Source organism: Carassius gibelio, chromosome A23 (assembly GCF_023724105.1).
Source record: "Carassius gibelio isolate Cgi1373 ecotype wild population from Czech Republic chromosome A23, carGib1.2-hapl.c, whole genome shotgun sequence".
NCBI classification, from domain to species: Eukaryota; Metazoa; Chordata; class Actinopteri; order Cypriniformes; family Cyprinidae; genus Carassius; species Carassius gibelio.
In genome coordinates this window covers 13,992,417-14,007,730 of record NC_068393.1, presented here as the reverse complement: position 1 = coordinate 14,007,730, position 15,314 = coordinate 13,992,417, and the positions used below count along the sequence as shown (strand labels likewise).

The 15,314-nt window shown below is 36.5% G+C and overlaps 1 protein-coding gene across 2 annotated transcripts; it reads right to left on the bottom strand.

Annotated features, from left to right (window-relative positions):
• Positions 1-2,305: 2,305 nt before the first annotated feature.
• Positions 2,306-12,285, bottom strand: LOC127944855 (alpha-enolase). 2 transcript variants are annotated; one of them, XM_052541189.1, is made up of 12 exons: positions 12,135-12,285; positions 10,647-10,741; positions 9,438-9,533; positions 8,719-8,777; positions 7,996-8,065; positions 7,690-7,823; positions 7,048-7,270; positions 5,713-5,910; positions 3,933-4,134; positions 3,709-3,817; positions 3,561-3,619; positions 2,306-2,793 (listed from the first exon to the last, which is right to left on the bottom strand). In XM_052541189.1, exons 2-12 carry the CDS (start codon positions 10,729-10,731, stop codon positions 2,730-2,732), a joined length of 1,299 nt encoding a protein of 432 aa, XP_052397149.1. In that variant the 5' UTR covers positions 10,732-10,741; positions 12,135-12,285; the 3' UTR covers positions 2,306-2,729. The 2 variants fall into 2 exon arrangements, with proteins under 2 accessions (XP_052397149.1, XP_052397148.1); XM_052541188.1 differs by lacking the exon at positions 8,719-8,777 and adding an exon at positions 8,419-8,477.
• Positions 12,286-15,314: the final 3,029 nt, after the last annotated feature.

The window sequence follows — 15,314 nt, the reverse complement described above, 5'->3', positions numbered from 1 at the left end:
TACCATACCTCGATCATTCATGCCAGCATAAGACAGATGGCCTGAATCTCATTTCCACTGCAGTGCTACCTTGTCTTGGCAGCTCATCTGAAACTCTGCTATTAGTAATCCCTTACATACTGTGTGTCAAGGTATAATGTACATCACAGGTTTTATGGCACCTTTAATCTGACAAATTCCATACACACACACACATATATATATATATATATATATATATATATATATATATATATATATATATATATATATATATATATATATATATGTATATATATATATATATATATATATTTTTTTTTTTTTTTTTAAGGACTGATGACACTGAATGAAGGCATGGGTTTTTGTGTTGTTGGAGCTTTGAGGAGTGAAATATAATGAGGATTACAGGAGACAATAAAGCACAGTGAGATTTGAATTGTTATTAAATCGTGAGTGGATTCATGCTCCCAAAGGAATACTGATGGCAACGAAAAACCTGAAGGAAATAAGTATGCAAGTGCACATACTATGCAGATGAGAATTATTCAATTAATACATCATAAACGCATACAATAAGCCCTTATGATCATGATGCATTTAAATTCAAAGCCATGATGTTCTTTCATCATTCCAGATTTTAAAAAAAATAATAATAAAAAACTTTCCTTTTTTGCAAATATGTAGTGTATCAAAACTGAATATGAATTAGCTAAGCGACCTTGTTGCTGGTAAATTTGTATATTTTTATGCACTGAAATATTACATCAAAATATTATTATTAATTTATTATTAGATCCAAATCTGTACGAGTTTCCTTCTTCTGCTGAACACAAAAGAAGATATTTTGAAAAATGTTGGTTACTAAATCCATTGACTTCCACGGTATGGAAAAAATACTATGACCATGAAATGATGACAACTGTACTGAAGCAGTTACTTAATCAGTAAAATGTTTGCTTTAACAAGTCAGTAAAAAAAAAAAACTGTTTTTGGCACGTGGTACATGCATCCAAGAAAAGAGGTGACATACTAGCCAAGATTGTGCATTACACTAAAACAACGACAGAGGGCAGTGTGGAATAAATCACGATATTCGTTCTCAAAACATGTAAGTATACATATATAACGAGAAAACAGAATCGCTTGAGGACAAAATGAATTACTCGTGAAAACAGGAGATGGTAAATCTGAGAACTAAAGTACTAAAATCCATGTCTGTCAGACTGTAGACTGCATCATACTGATTACACTGAACAATGACTGATTTAACCACTGGGTGGCGCTTCTGTCTCTGCTGCTCCAGGGTTTGTCTCATATTACAGTCATATCCTGTTTGCTAATTATGGGTATAGAATTAAAACCAGTTTAATGTCGTTGTTAAAGATCGATTTACATGTACAAGTCTTTCTCAGGCTTCTGTTATGAATTTTGGAATAAACAGGGATTTTTTTCTGGCATAGACAAAATTTCCACATAATACTTTAACATTTTTATTTTATTTTTGATTAAGATTAAGGTTCATGTAAGATCTTTCGATTCATTTCCATGGCTTTTTTCCATAACATTTTCAGATTATAGTAATTTCCATTATTATTCAAGCTGTTTGTGACCAACAGATTTGGTTTTGAGAGTTTACACAAAGGGCAACTGTTGTCCTATTCTTTTTTTCTTCTTCTTCTTTTATTTATTTGATTCAATTCCTTGACTTTTCTAGCTTTTCCATGACTGAGCAGTAACCAGGACTCGTGGAACTCATACTCTTGTTTGAGTACCACTTCAGTTTACTGTTCCGTCAAACCCAAATCAACAGGGATTTTACCTTTAATAGAGGAGCTCAAGAGTTACCCGATTGATTGTCAGAAATGCTTTCTGTGCAGGAGGACCCAGCGGACACTAAATTGCAAAAATGGTCTCCCTGAAACCAGAGAATGATTTCTGACATCTGACTGTAGCCTTACCCAGCCCAACTCCATAACCATTAGATTACCTCCACCCTCTACTAATATATTTAAAAGGGCTTTTTAGTTCACTTTCTTTATCTGAATAAATTGATAATTTATGTTTACTGTATGAACTAATAACGTACGTGCATAAAAACAAAAATCTAGTCAACAATTTATTTGACAATTTTTTTATGGTGTGTGTATATATATAATTAAAAAATCTAAATATATATATATATATATAATGTATATGTGGAATGTTTATATATTTTCATATTTTTTGGTATTTAATTATATTATATAATATTGATGTCATCAATAATAATAAATACTTAGATTAATATATATATATATATATAAACTTCACCCACACTCTTCCATTTTGATAGGGATAATTTATTTATTTATTATGCCACGCATATAGAACTAACACTTCTCAAAAGCAACACAATGCACATCCTCATGCTGCACATGGCAGCACAGTGTGAACAGCTTAAGCTCTATGCTAAAATACTCAGTGGAGCACCAGAATCACTACAACTCACAAGCATCTTAACAAAGATCTCTCACACAACACAATAGACACAATTAAAAGACTGATGCTATTTGGATACTAAAGCATAGATGGGGATGGGGACAGGGGCTGTCACGGAGAGCAGTGTTCTGTGCCACTGACTGTAGATCTGGACCTTTGAATCCACTGTTTCCATCTAGTCTCCATTCTACAGGAGCTGGCGTTGCGCGGCGTTATGTGTGGGAGAGTAAGCACAATGAACACACTGAGACTGATGATGGGTTGCCGCTTCAGATGGGCTTCCTGAAGTTCTTGCCAGCAAAACGGGCCTTGTCACCAAGCTCCTCCTCAATCCTACAGACGTCAAACAATGCCAAAATCAGTCTTGGACTTTCACTCACTTTCAACAACTTAAGATGTGCAGACTGGCACTTAATGAGATGTTGCAGAGTGTTGATGATTAGTAAGACGAAACTATGCAGGAAAAAAAAAAATGTTGCATCTTGAATGGAGCTTCAGGAAATAAATGAGCACGAAACACTAATGAGCCGAACTTACAATACCATGTAAAAATGTAAGTTAAGTAGTTTTTTTTTTTTAAAGTCTCTAATGTTCACAAAATATTTGATAAATCAAAAATGTAGGATTGTCACATGATCCTTCAGAAATCATTCTAATATGATGATCTGGTGCTCAATTAACATTTCTTCTTCTTATTGAAAACAGTGTGCCAACCAAGTAATATTTTTGTGGAAAGAGTGAATAATGTTTAAAAGAACTGAATTAATTTGATATAGAAATCTTTTGTAACATTATACACTAAATGCCACTTTTGATCTATTTAACGTATCCTTGTTGAATATTGATTTATTATAAAAAAAAATTCAGACCCCAACCTTTTAAACTGTAGTGTATTTTATGTAAAAAGAATGAGAGTTGAGGGCAATGAGTGAGCATTTGGTTGCTAGAGATAGTAATGAATATAGTGTACAGTTGTTTTTTATTTATGCAAAATTGTGCAAAATTTGATTGCATGATCCAACAACTGACCAATCAGAATCAAGTATTCCAGACAGAGAGCTTGTTTAAGAATGTAATGATGTAGAAATGCAAGCGCTCACCTCAGCAGCTGATTGTACTTGGCCAGGCGCTCAGACCGGCAGGGAGCACCAGTCTTGATCTGAGAGGGACAAAAAGACAATATACTTTGTAATTCCCTACACAGCATTGGTCAACCTTAGATAAGATGGTGCTTGGTAAGCTTTGAACCTGGCCAGTGCAGAGTCCGACCACAAGGTCAGCGATAAAGGTGTCCTCTGTCTCTCCAGAACGGTGACTGACCATCACACCCCATCCATTAGACTGGGCCATCTTACAGCTAAAAAAGAAAAACGGACAAAAACACATTACATATAAAACCACACGAACCTGAATTTTAGTTAGTTCCTGTAGAAAAATGCACACATCATGCCCATAGTGTGAGCAATACATACGCCTGAAGGGACTCGGTGACGGATCCGATCTGGTTGACTTTGAGCAGCAGGCAGTTGCAGGCCTTGTCAGACACGGCTTTAGCGATGCGCTTGGGGTTGGTCACTGTGAGGTCATCACCCACCACCTGGATGTCAGTGCTGGCAGTGAAGTTGGTCCAGGCTTCCCAGTCATCCTGGTCAAATGGATCCTCAATGGAGACCACTGAGAAGCAAAAGATAAAACTTTATCGATTTGAGCTGGAGTTTAAAGGTGCTGTATGTAGGATTGAACTAGGTATTGCAGTCCAAATTCAAAATACTGCAGAGGGTTTTTTTTTCACCCGGCTCCTCCTCCTCAGACTGGAGGCACATGCAGGTTGCCATATTGATGACATAAACAGGAACGAGCGTACTTCAAGAAGAATGAAATGAAATACGCTGTGTTTTCTGCCAACTGGCAACCCAGGGTGCCGAAATACAATTGGGTAAACTGGCAGTGGGTGGGTTTCGCAAACCAAAACAAAGATCGACATTCCTGCCCTGAACGCACATTTTCAAAAGAAAATTTCTGACTGAAGCATTGTTTTTCAGATAAACAAGTATGTTAACTTCTTAAACATCTGCAAACATTTTATGCTTTTTTTATGCTTTAGTAGAGTCAAAAACTTACATACAGCAACTTTAAGTATCCATCTGGTGAAGTATTAATGCACATATAATTGTTTAGGTTTTCATTTAAATGCTGCTGAACAGATCTGTGAAATGTTCATTTCACTGAGCATGGTTCTGATAGCATATGATAAATAATTTAACGTCACTGTTTTTTAATTTGATAATATTTATATAATTGCAGATTAGTTTATGTTGTCTTGCACTGTGAAATTTTACTGATACTGGAATTAGGGTCAGGGTCAGATCTAATGTAACAGCTGACATTATTAAACTGTTGGAGTAAACTACTGCTCAAAAGTTTGGAATGATTTTGAAAAATCATCACGCATTTATTTTAATCAAACATACAGTAAAAACAGTAATACTGTGAAAAATTATTACAATTTAAAATAACTGTTATCTATTTGAATATATTCTGTGGTGGCCATTACTCCAGTCTTGGGTGTCACATGATCCTTCAGAAATCATTCGAATATGCTTTTATGTTTTGCTGCTCAAGAAACATTTCTTATTATTTTCAGTGTTTATGAAACTGTGAGACATTTTTCAAGGACTCTCTGATGAACAGATTTTCCAAAAGAACAGCAATATTTTGTAAAAATATAAATGTTGCTGCTGAAAAATAATTACTGGCCTCAAAATTTTGAACAACAGTGTACCCTAGAAATGTTTCTTTTTTATTAAGAGATTGATAAATACACCACAGTTAAGGCACTAGGGTTTATTTATATATAATGTATTCTATAGATATCTAGTGAACCGCTCAGTGGGGTTAAATCCCCCCTGTTAAGACTCTCACCCCCACAGCAAGGTTTCATTCACTGCAGGTCTTTTTTTAGGTGATCTAAAGATACCCAACACATGAGGGAAGAATTTGTGTTTGGGTAAACACACTTAGATAAGGGAAAGGTGTTTTTGGTAACACTTTACAACAAGGTTCAACGTAAGTTAATGCACTATGATCCTTTGTTAGCAAATAGCTATTATTATGAACTGAATTTGTTTTTTATGTTTATTTTACACATAACTTGTCTGCCTTAGCACTAAGTAGTTGTGACTAGCCATCTGAGGATCACAGTAGAGTATCACATACTCACACACAGTAACACTAAAGATCAGGGACACTGACCAGGATAATCCTTGACGAAGCTCCTGTAGAGGTCAGCCAGCTGGTCAGGGCTGATATAACGGCTGGGGTCATCAGGTGATTTGAAGTCCAGGTCGTACTTGCCCCCCTTGTAGAACTCCGAGGCAGCCACATCCATGCCGATCACAATCTTGTCGGTGTAGCCGGCTTTGCCAATGGCATTCTTCAGCAGCTCCAGAGCTGAAAAAGTTAAGTTGATGCATAACTTATTTTTTTTAAATCAACAAAGATTTTAGGTTAAAATGTATATTAAAGTATAAGGTAAAGTATATGTTTTAGGCTTCACATGATTTTTTTTACACTACTGTAAATCTTATCCTCACATGCAGTTTTAAATGTACAAACATTCAGTGTAGTCTGTTGAATGTTAACTTCCCAAAAGCATTTCAAGCCAAATGTTCAATACATCTGTAAGCACTCAAAACAAACTATTACTATTTCTGCAGTTTTTATTGGCTACAGCTAAATAATAAGCACTGATTTGTACTTTGTTTAAACAATAGTGCATCGAGAGAATATATCTCATGGTGCTATGCTTATTCCACATAAGTATTTCACCTACAGCAACTTCTGGATTCCTTTCTAATGTTTTAGTCTAATTAAGACAACTAAATAGTTTTTATTGACATTTTAACTAATGTAAATATAACAAATAATATGGGTAAAGAAGATAATTAATATTCAGACATTCAGAGAGCACTTAATCCAGTTAGACGTGAAGAACTCAACATTATTTCCTCTGAAATGGGCAGATGTTATGACTGTGCTTCGCAGGCAGCACAGAGGTCATGCGCATTCCCAGAATTCCCTAGAGAGTGAGCCACAGCTGCAGATCTTCACTAGGCTCAATTCAATTACACCAATTCACCAGATGTTAAAATGAAAACCATTTGTTGTTCGATGGAAATGAGTTTTGAAGTTTAGGTAATAATTCATAGTAACTCAAACATTTTGTTGTGCAAAGGTCATGTTTGTAAACTCACTTATCTCTAATCAAGATAACCGTAATCTGACTTCTCGAGTTACCCCAAGCGTCTACACTATCTCCAATCTGTATATCTTATGACATATTGTACTGTTCAGTGCTTATCTATACTTGTTTGCTTTGGCAAAAAAAATGTATTTGGTTCTAAATGTATATCATTTCTAAAATCAAACGGATTGTTTTCATTTAATTCCCAAAGTATGTTTTCCCCATGAATATAATTTATATTCACAGTGACTAATTCTGTAGTAATTACATTCTTCAAAATCTGCTCCATAAAACGGAGGCAGATCTAGATCTAGACCTGTTTTCATGAAACTCCAGACTCTCACCTTCTTTGTTCTCAAGGATGTTGGGTGCGAAGCCACCTTCATCGCCCACATTGGTGGCATCTTGGCCGTACTTCTGCTTAATGACATTCTTCAGGTTGTGATAAACTTCAGCACCAATGCGCATGGCCTCTTTGAAGTTGCTGGCACCGACAGGCAGGATCATGAACTCCTGCATGGCCAGCTTGTTGCCGGCGTGGGAGCCGCCGTTGATAACATTGAAGGCCTTGGAAAACAGACAGTCTATTCATAGTGTGCCATAGCTTGCATCCTTCAGTAATGTTTATGGTTTATGTCATGGGGCATTTATTCCAGACCAAATGTAAGTATGCACCATATTAGCTGGTATTTATGATATTTAGAATGTAATTAAAAAAAAAATTAACTTTCTTCCATGTTAAATTTAATAATAACTTACTACCAAATAAAACTGGGCAGATAAAATGCTCCGATGAATTCTGTCACGTGACTTGTTCAGGGCTAAGTCACATGACTTTTAAGATATACATTGAAGAATTGATTGAGTAAATTTTTATGTGATATCCCAAAATTTGCATTAAATAGGTGGATGGAAACCAGTGCAAACGCTTTAATACACAGCAGTAAAGACTGATGATTATTCGGTTTATTATTGTGAGCACGTACAGGGACGGGGAGAATGACTTCTGGGTTGCCAGCGAGGTCTGCGATGTGGCGGTAGAGGGGGACGCCCTTCTCTGCAGCACCAGCCTTGCACACGGCCAGGGAAACACCAAGGATGGCATTAGCACCGAACTTTGCTGTGGATTCAAGTGAGCACATTCATTAACATAATGAATGCATATTTCAGTCTTTACAAACCTGTATGAAGAGCTGTGATCAATTATGCCTTCATACAGTTAATAAATTCTGTTATGGCAACTCAAGGAATTGTAACTATAACAAAACACTTCATCATATTAATATGCTTACACTTGTTTTCAGTGCCATCCATATCAAGCATCAGCTTATCGATCTTCTCCTGCTCCAAGACTGACACGTTCTGTTTAAGCACAAAAGACTGATTACTGACGATATCAATCATTTTTCAAGGAGAATGATATTCACAAAACCTCATTTTGCATAGAACAAATGCAACGTTATAGCATTCACAGCGTTGTGAGATTAGGGGGGAGTTTTCTAATCTTTATAACTGTCTTTAGAAATGACAAAATGCTCATATTAATTCAAATGTTAGTTAATATTCACAACAAGACACTTACCACTTCAAATAATGGTCCCAAACTTATCTAATTCTCTCAAATAATCTTTCAGTACCTTTCTTGTATATTATGAATAACCACAACTCAACAACAGTATACATTATCATGTTAGTCAAAGAACAAATATTCCTACCTGGCTAACCAGAGCAGGTGCAATTGATTTATTGATATGCTCAACAGCTTTTGAGACACCTGCAGGGACACAAGCAGACCATCACTGATCCAGGCCAAGCAGTGGGCGAACATGCAGAGCAGACATGACTAGATGATCACAGAGCAGATGAGCGCTTCATTGTCAATGAGAACATCTGTGATCATCTACTAATACCTGCTATGGTTAGTCGTCTAAGCAAACCCAAAGACTCATGCTGCTTCTGTGCTATTTCAAAAGGGGTTAAGTTCCTCACTTCAGTTAATACACACGCTAATTTACCTGATTACACAAAGCAGGGGCCAAGAATTCATTTACATATTTAACAGCTCTTTTCACCCCTGACAGACGAGAAAAGATGGCAGAAGAAAGAGAGGATGACAGGAGAAAAGAAAAACTCAGTTCAAATGGATACCATAGGGGGAAAAATAATGACGAAATTATGGATATGACAAAAATAAAGCAATTAATGTTTAAAAATAAAGTTATTATGATATATGAAATATACATTTGCAGTTATGTATATTTTAAAACATAACAAGCATGATTCAAAAGGAATATAAAATGTAAGGAAGGAAGGGAGATAAAATGTAATTTTCAGCATCATTACTCCAGTCTTCAGTGTCACATGATCCTTCAGAAATTATTCTAATGTTCATATGCTCACAAAACATTTCTTCATGATCCTTTGATTAAAATTAAGTTTTAAAAAAATACTTACATATATAATGTCTTTCCTGTCACTTTTTAAACCATTTAATGTCTTTTTTCGTCTAAAAATAATTAAAAAAATAAAAATAAAAGAATAATAATAATTCTTACAAAACACCAAAATTTGATTAGTAGTGTATATTTTTATCTAAAACAATACATTTCACTTGATTAGATTTGTCAGGCAAAAATATATAAAACTCTTAAATAATTTGAAACTTTAATATCTCAAAAAGAATAGTGATGCTTTTATATATTAATTTGACAAACTTAATATCTGAAATACAAACCTTTGCCCAGATAACGTGTCTTGTCATTGTCACGGAGTTCAAGGGCTTCATAGATGCCAGTAGAAGCGCCACTGGGCACTGCAGCTCTGAAGAGACCTGTGGAACAATTCATACAAGGAAACCTGTGAATGGTTATAAATATGTATAAATAACAACCCTGCTAATTTTACAGAAATCTGTTTCCAGAATTTCCTGCTAGACCCAATCACAGCTGGGCTACCATATAAGGAATTATAGGACACACCTCCTCACTGCAGAAGAGATTACACAATGTATACAATCTCTGCAGACCAGCATCACACTACGTCAATATATAGTATATAGTATCTTAAATAATTTATTTAATTAAAATTAAAATTGATAAGCATGGTACCTCAAGGCATTTTTTATCACCTTAACTTAATGAAGGAAGTGACATTAAGGGGGTTTCCTCTTGTGATGTAACCAACTGAGAGGGACACCCCCTGGTAGAGACTGGCACACGTGGACTACATGATGGCACATTTCAGCTCAGAGTGTGGCAAATCTGCACATGCATATTCAATCAGCTCGGCTGAATGAGTCGAGTTGCAGAGTGTGCAGATGAAAATGGATTAAAAGCTTAACCAGAAATTCATCAACTGTTACACAGTGCGTCTGTACCTAACTAATAATTTCTTCCAAGCAATAGTAGAGTATCCAAACCCACTGAATAGGCGAACGGAGTGCAGTTCTCTTGCCTGTGTTAATGTGCAAACTACCAAACTGTAGCAATGCAGTCCAACTGGTACAGTATGTGCTACTTCGGCTATTTATAATCACCTACCACCTGATACGTCGACTCTGAGCTATTGGACACCGACATGAGGGCCTGAATAGGCAGAGAGCAGCTCAGAAGCTCACCCGTGTGAAACTGGCACAGCATTCAGGACTGTACACACCAATAACACCACATACAATGACAATTATTGTCGCTTTGTATTGATGTTGAACTTGTAATGGACTGTTCTGCGGTTGAAGAGACAGTGGTGATGAATGATGCTTTTTATCTCTGAAATGGTCCCATTTTTTTTATTTGCTAGCTCATTACAAAATGGATTAAACTTTCTGAAAGAATAATCAAATCAGTATACATGTAATGTGATTATTTTCTGTATAACAACATTTGAAGTTAATATTACAAAGAAAAACAATTATATTTTAAAAGTAAATTTTTTTAGCATTACATACCTTTCTTGGTGTAGAGATCAACCTCCACAGTGGGGTTTCCACGGGAGTCAAAGATTTCACGAGCATGGATCTTCAGGATGGACATGTTGCAGTTTCTGAACAGAAAAAAAAAAACGTAAAAAAAAAAAAAGAACAAAAACATGAGGAGCTGATTTTATTTTATCTGAATCAACCGATATTGTATATTTAATTGTTCAAGGTCATTTACAATTGATTCAATCAAATTAACACAGTTCCTTTGGAATTCTTCAGCTTTTAAGAACTCCCGCTTTCTCCCATAGTGGGCGGAGCTAATGTGCAATTTCATTGGCTGGCGCTCACCTACCATCATCCCTGTTTTGATTTCAGCAAATCATTTCAAGCGAACGCACACAACCTGATTAATATTCATGAACCCAGCAACTCATTAATCCTCAGTATTTTTTATATTGTTCTTATTAGTAGAATTCATAATAATATTAATAATAATAATGAATATTAATAAATATTATTATTATCTTATTCATCAGTCATATGAATGTATTACTTTCTTATTCTTAAGTATAATTTGTTTTTTGAAGCTTTTGTGTAATAAAACAAAGGACTATTATAATTTATTTATTTTATTTGCTCATATAGGAAACCATCAACCCCCCCCCCCCCCCCCCAAAAAAAAAACTTTCCCATGAATATCACAAGACCCATTTCCTCATCATCACCATTTCCTGCCGTCAACATTGTGTGCTAACATATATATAAATAAATAAATAAATAATAAAAATTATAAATCACACACACTTCATCTGGACCAATGGAAAATCCTGTAGCCTTAAATGTCTGTGGAAACTTCCCACTGGCCACAACAGTGGGTTGGGTTAACTCAGACAGACAGGAACAAGTGACTGGCCTTATGTCTGCAGTGGACAGAGAATGTGTTGCTCTCAATTTTAACAGACTTCTATTGAGAATTACATGAGAATTAGCTTCAACTAAAATATTTACATTTTACATCTGTGATGGCCACATTAAATGTGTCACATTGACAATCAAATATAGTTAATTTAGTCTAGACTAAATCTATTTGCAACATTTAAAAGCTACAAAATAAATAACAGCAAAGTCTCCGGTTACAGCTCTTTCCAATATCAGGTGTCATACCTGACAAAATTTGCTGACAAAATGCCATGTAACGTTACAGCAGCTGTAACTTAAGACCAATTACTTTGTACACTTAACGTTTATTTTTTTTTTTTTTTTTTTTTCATTTTTGAATAAACGTACTTCGCTCACGAGAACATCTGCATTTCTCTGTTGCAATGTTAAAATTATTAGATAACAGTAGCCGTACACTCAGATTCTTGAGTACGTCACGACAGCATCACCTTCATCAGTATTGCATAACTCAGTCGAACATCACGACCACTGATTTAGCACATCTTATTTTTAATGACATATATTATTAACTGCTAAAATATCAAAGCTACAACATACGCCCTATATTCCCCTTACCGTATCTGGCCTAGCCAGCGCAAGGACAGTCGAGAGCTGACCGTGGTGCAGAAAGCAGAGAAGGCAGGAGGCTGCTGCTCTCGCGCCCTTGTAAGTGTAGGGCATGAGGAAGCGCCAGCGCGTTTCTCGTGCTCTGATTGGTCAGACGCGCCTCACGCGGCACGCTAATAAGATTGCATGGCAAAAGGCACGTTTTCAACTATCGAAACTCCGCCTTCGACAAGGATGCGGAACTTTTAATTAATTGACTAAAATATTATTTATATTAATTGAAGGCTGTTTATGGCATGACATTGACGTTAGCTGAAATATTAATAGAGTATCTTTCGTTTAAAGCTTCCAACATTATAATTCCGTGTTTTCTGCAGGAAAGTGGTGCATAGTGGAGTACGTGCAAAGCATCACCTACTACCAAAGATGCGACACTCACAGTGACTGTGCACATGAGTGGACAGATTTTGATATTTTAAGCTCACAGTGCTCTAGAAAATTATGAACATTCGATTGCACACTAGTTTCAAAGGGTATATTGTTATAAGAAATATGTAGGTTACTCGAACTCTTATAGTGATATTGTTTGAATATATTAAACTGGTGTTTTTCAAATGATACTTTAATCAATTTAAGAGCTGAGAACTTTTTGTTTGTTTGTTTTTAGTCAATGCATTCATCATAATGAAATAGAAAATCAAGTTTTTTCAAGTCTATTTAGATGTTTTTTTTCTGTATTCAATAGCATATCATAATATATGCAAGTTTTACAGTAAGAAAGCATTATCAGAATAATATTCACAGTATGAAAGCATTATCATTTACATTTAAAAATGTATTCTCAATGTCATCTCTCAAACGCACACGATGGACCAAGTGATGCTGTGCACATTCTAGCATCGACCATGGCAGCCTCACTCAGTGAATGACCTTGAGCAAGATTACAGGTGCGCCATCTCATGGCTGATCACAGGACTGCCACTTCAAACGTTTTTACTGAAAGTGACGTGACGTGTGGCCAAGTATGGTGCGTACTCGGAATGTGTGCTCTGCATTTAACCATTCAACCCATACAAAACTCACTATACAACACCATTAAACCATTAAAGAGTACCAGAACAGCCTAGATTATCCTGTTACACCAGCAGAACTGTGCGATTACATACAAACACTTAAATCCCAAAGAGCATCTGGTATTGATGGAATTCTGAATGAAATGATTAAATGCACAGACCAAAAATAAAAACTGGCCATTCTTAAACTAATTAATATCATCCTTAGTGCAGGAGTATTTCCCAGCACTTGTAACTAAGGCCTCATCACCCCAATTCATAAAAGTGGAGACAAATTCGACCCTAACTATTGTGGAATGTGTGTAAACGGCAATTTAGACAAACACTTTTACTTCAATGAATGCAATGCGGCATCGGAAGAAAACCATACGACATCATTAAATCCATGTACACTAATAACACATTTGCAGGTAAAATTGGCAAAAAACAGTCAAATTTCCTCCCCCAGAGTCGTGGCGAGAGACAGGGCTGTAGCTTAAAGGGTCACCCAGATAGCAAAATTATGTAATTAATAACTTACCCTCATGTTGTTTCAAAACCCATAAGACCTCCGTTTATCTTCAGAACACAGTTTAAAGGGGGGGTGAAATGCTATTTCATGCATACTGAGTTTTTTACACTGTTAAAGAGTTGGATTCCCATGCTAAACATGGACAAAGTTTAAAAAATTAAGTTGTACATTTGAAGGAGTATTTCTGTTCCCAAAATACTCCTTCCGGTTTGTCACAAGTTTCGGAAAGTTTTTTTAGAGTATGGCTCTGTGTGACGTTAGATGGAGCGGAATTTCCTTATATGGGTCCTGAGGCACTTCTGCCGGAAGAGCACGCGCTCCCGTATAGCGAGGCTGAGCAGCACAGACATTTCACTGATCAGAGCGATTCACTGATCAGAGCGAGAGCGTCGCGAAAAGTCATAAAAGAAGTGTGTTTTTGGTTGCCAGGGCAAGACAACCCTGCACAGATTACCAAAAAAAAAAAAAAAACAGCATTAAGGGACCAGTGGATGGAGTTTATTTTTACAGAGCATCAACCGAGTTGTGCAAGTGTTTTTGTTTGTTCCCTGCATTTCGAAGATGCTTGTTCACAAGGCCCAGTTTGACGACGGATTTGCGTATCGTTTATTTCTTAATGATGATGCAATCCCAAGGAAAAAGGGTCACGATCGTGTGTTGGAACCGCAGGCGGTGAGTAAAACTGCTTCAAATATCTCTGCCTCCTTGTTAGTGCGTCCCCTCCCATGCCGGAGACCAGGGTTCGAGCCCCGCTCGGAGCGAGTCGCTGCTGCTGCTGCTTTCGTTCAGTTTCAGCCTCTGGATCTGATTCTGGATCATAAATAAACGGCTGAATCTGACTGTAAGCCATGGTTTGTTTTGGATGATGGGTTTTCCCTCACGGTAATGTCACAGCTTCCACATGCTCTCAACGCAAAAGCCTATTTGCGCTCGTCATTCTTTAGCTCCGCCCACACGTCACGCCTCCAGTCGGTCGTGTTTTTCCGGCAAAAATCGGTACAGACTATCTTTCTTTTATGAATATAATAAAACTAAAGACTTTTTGGATTTATGAAGGATGCAGTACTACTCTATATGTACTCAAGATTAACAGGATATTGAGTGAAAACGAGCATTTCACCCCCCCTTTAAGATATTTTCGATTTAGTCCGAGAGCTCTCAGTCCCTCCATTGAAGCTGTGTGTACGGTATACTGTCCATGTCCAGAAAGGTAAGAAAAACATCATCAAAGTAGTCGATGTGACATCAGAGGGTCGGTAAGAATTTGTTGAAGAATCGAAAATACATTTTGGTCCAAAAATAGCAAAAACGATGACTTTATTCAGCATTGTCTTCTCTTCCATGTCTGTTGTGAGAGAGAGTTCAAAACAAAGCAGTCTGGACATCCGGTTCGCGAACGAATCATTCAGTTCACCAAATCGAACTGAATCATTTTAAACGGTTCGCATCTCTAATACGTATTAATCGTATTAATGACTTAAGCTGTTATCTTTTTTAATGTGGCTGACACTCCCTCTGAGTTCAAACAAACCAATATCCCGGAGTAATTCATTTACTCAAACAGTACACTGACTGAACAGCTGTGAAGAGAGAGATGAACACTGA

Bases quoted from the DNA above. Each gene is read 5' to 3' on its own strand.
- LOC127944855 (XM_052541189.1), bottom strand. From the start codon at position 10,731: ATGTCCATCCTGAAGATCCATGCTCGTGAAATCTTTGACTCCCGTGGA. The intron at 9,534-10,646 runs GTATGTAATGCT...ATTGTTCCACAG, and splicing joins TGATCTCTACACCAAGAAAG to GTCTCTTCAGAGCTGCAGTG. The intron at 5,911-7,047 runs GTGAGAGTCTGG...TAACTTTTTCAG, and splicing joins CATCCTTGAGAACAAAGAAG to CTCTGGAGCTGCTGAAGAAT.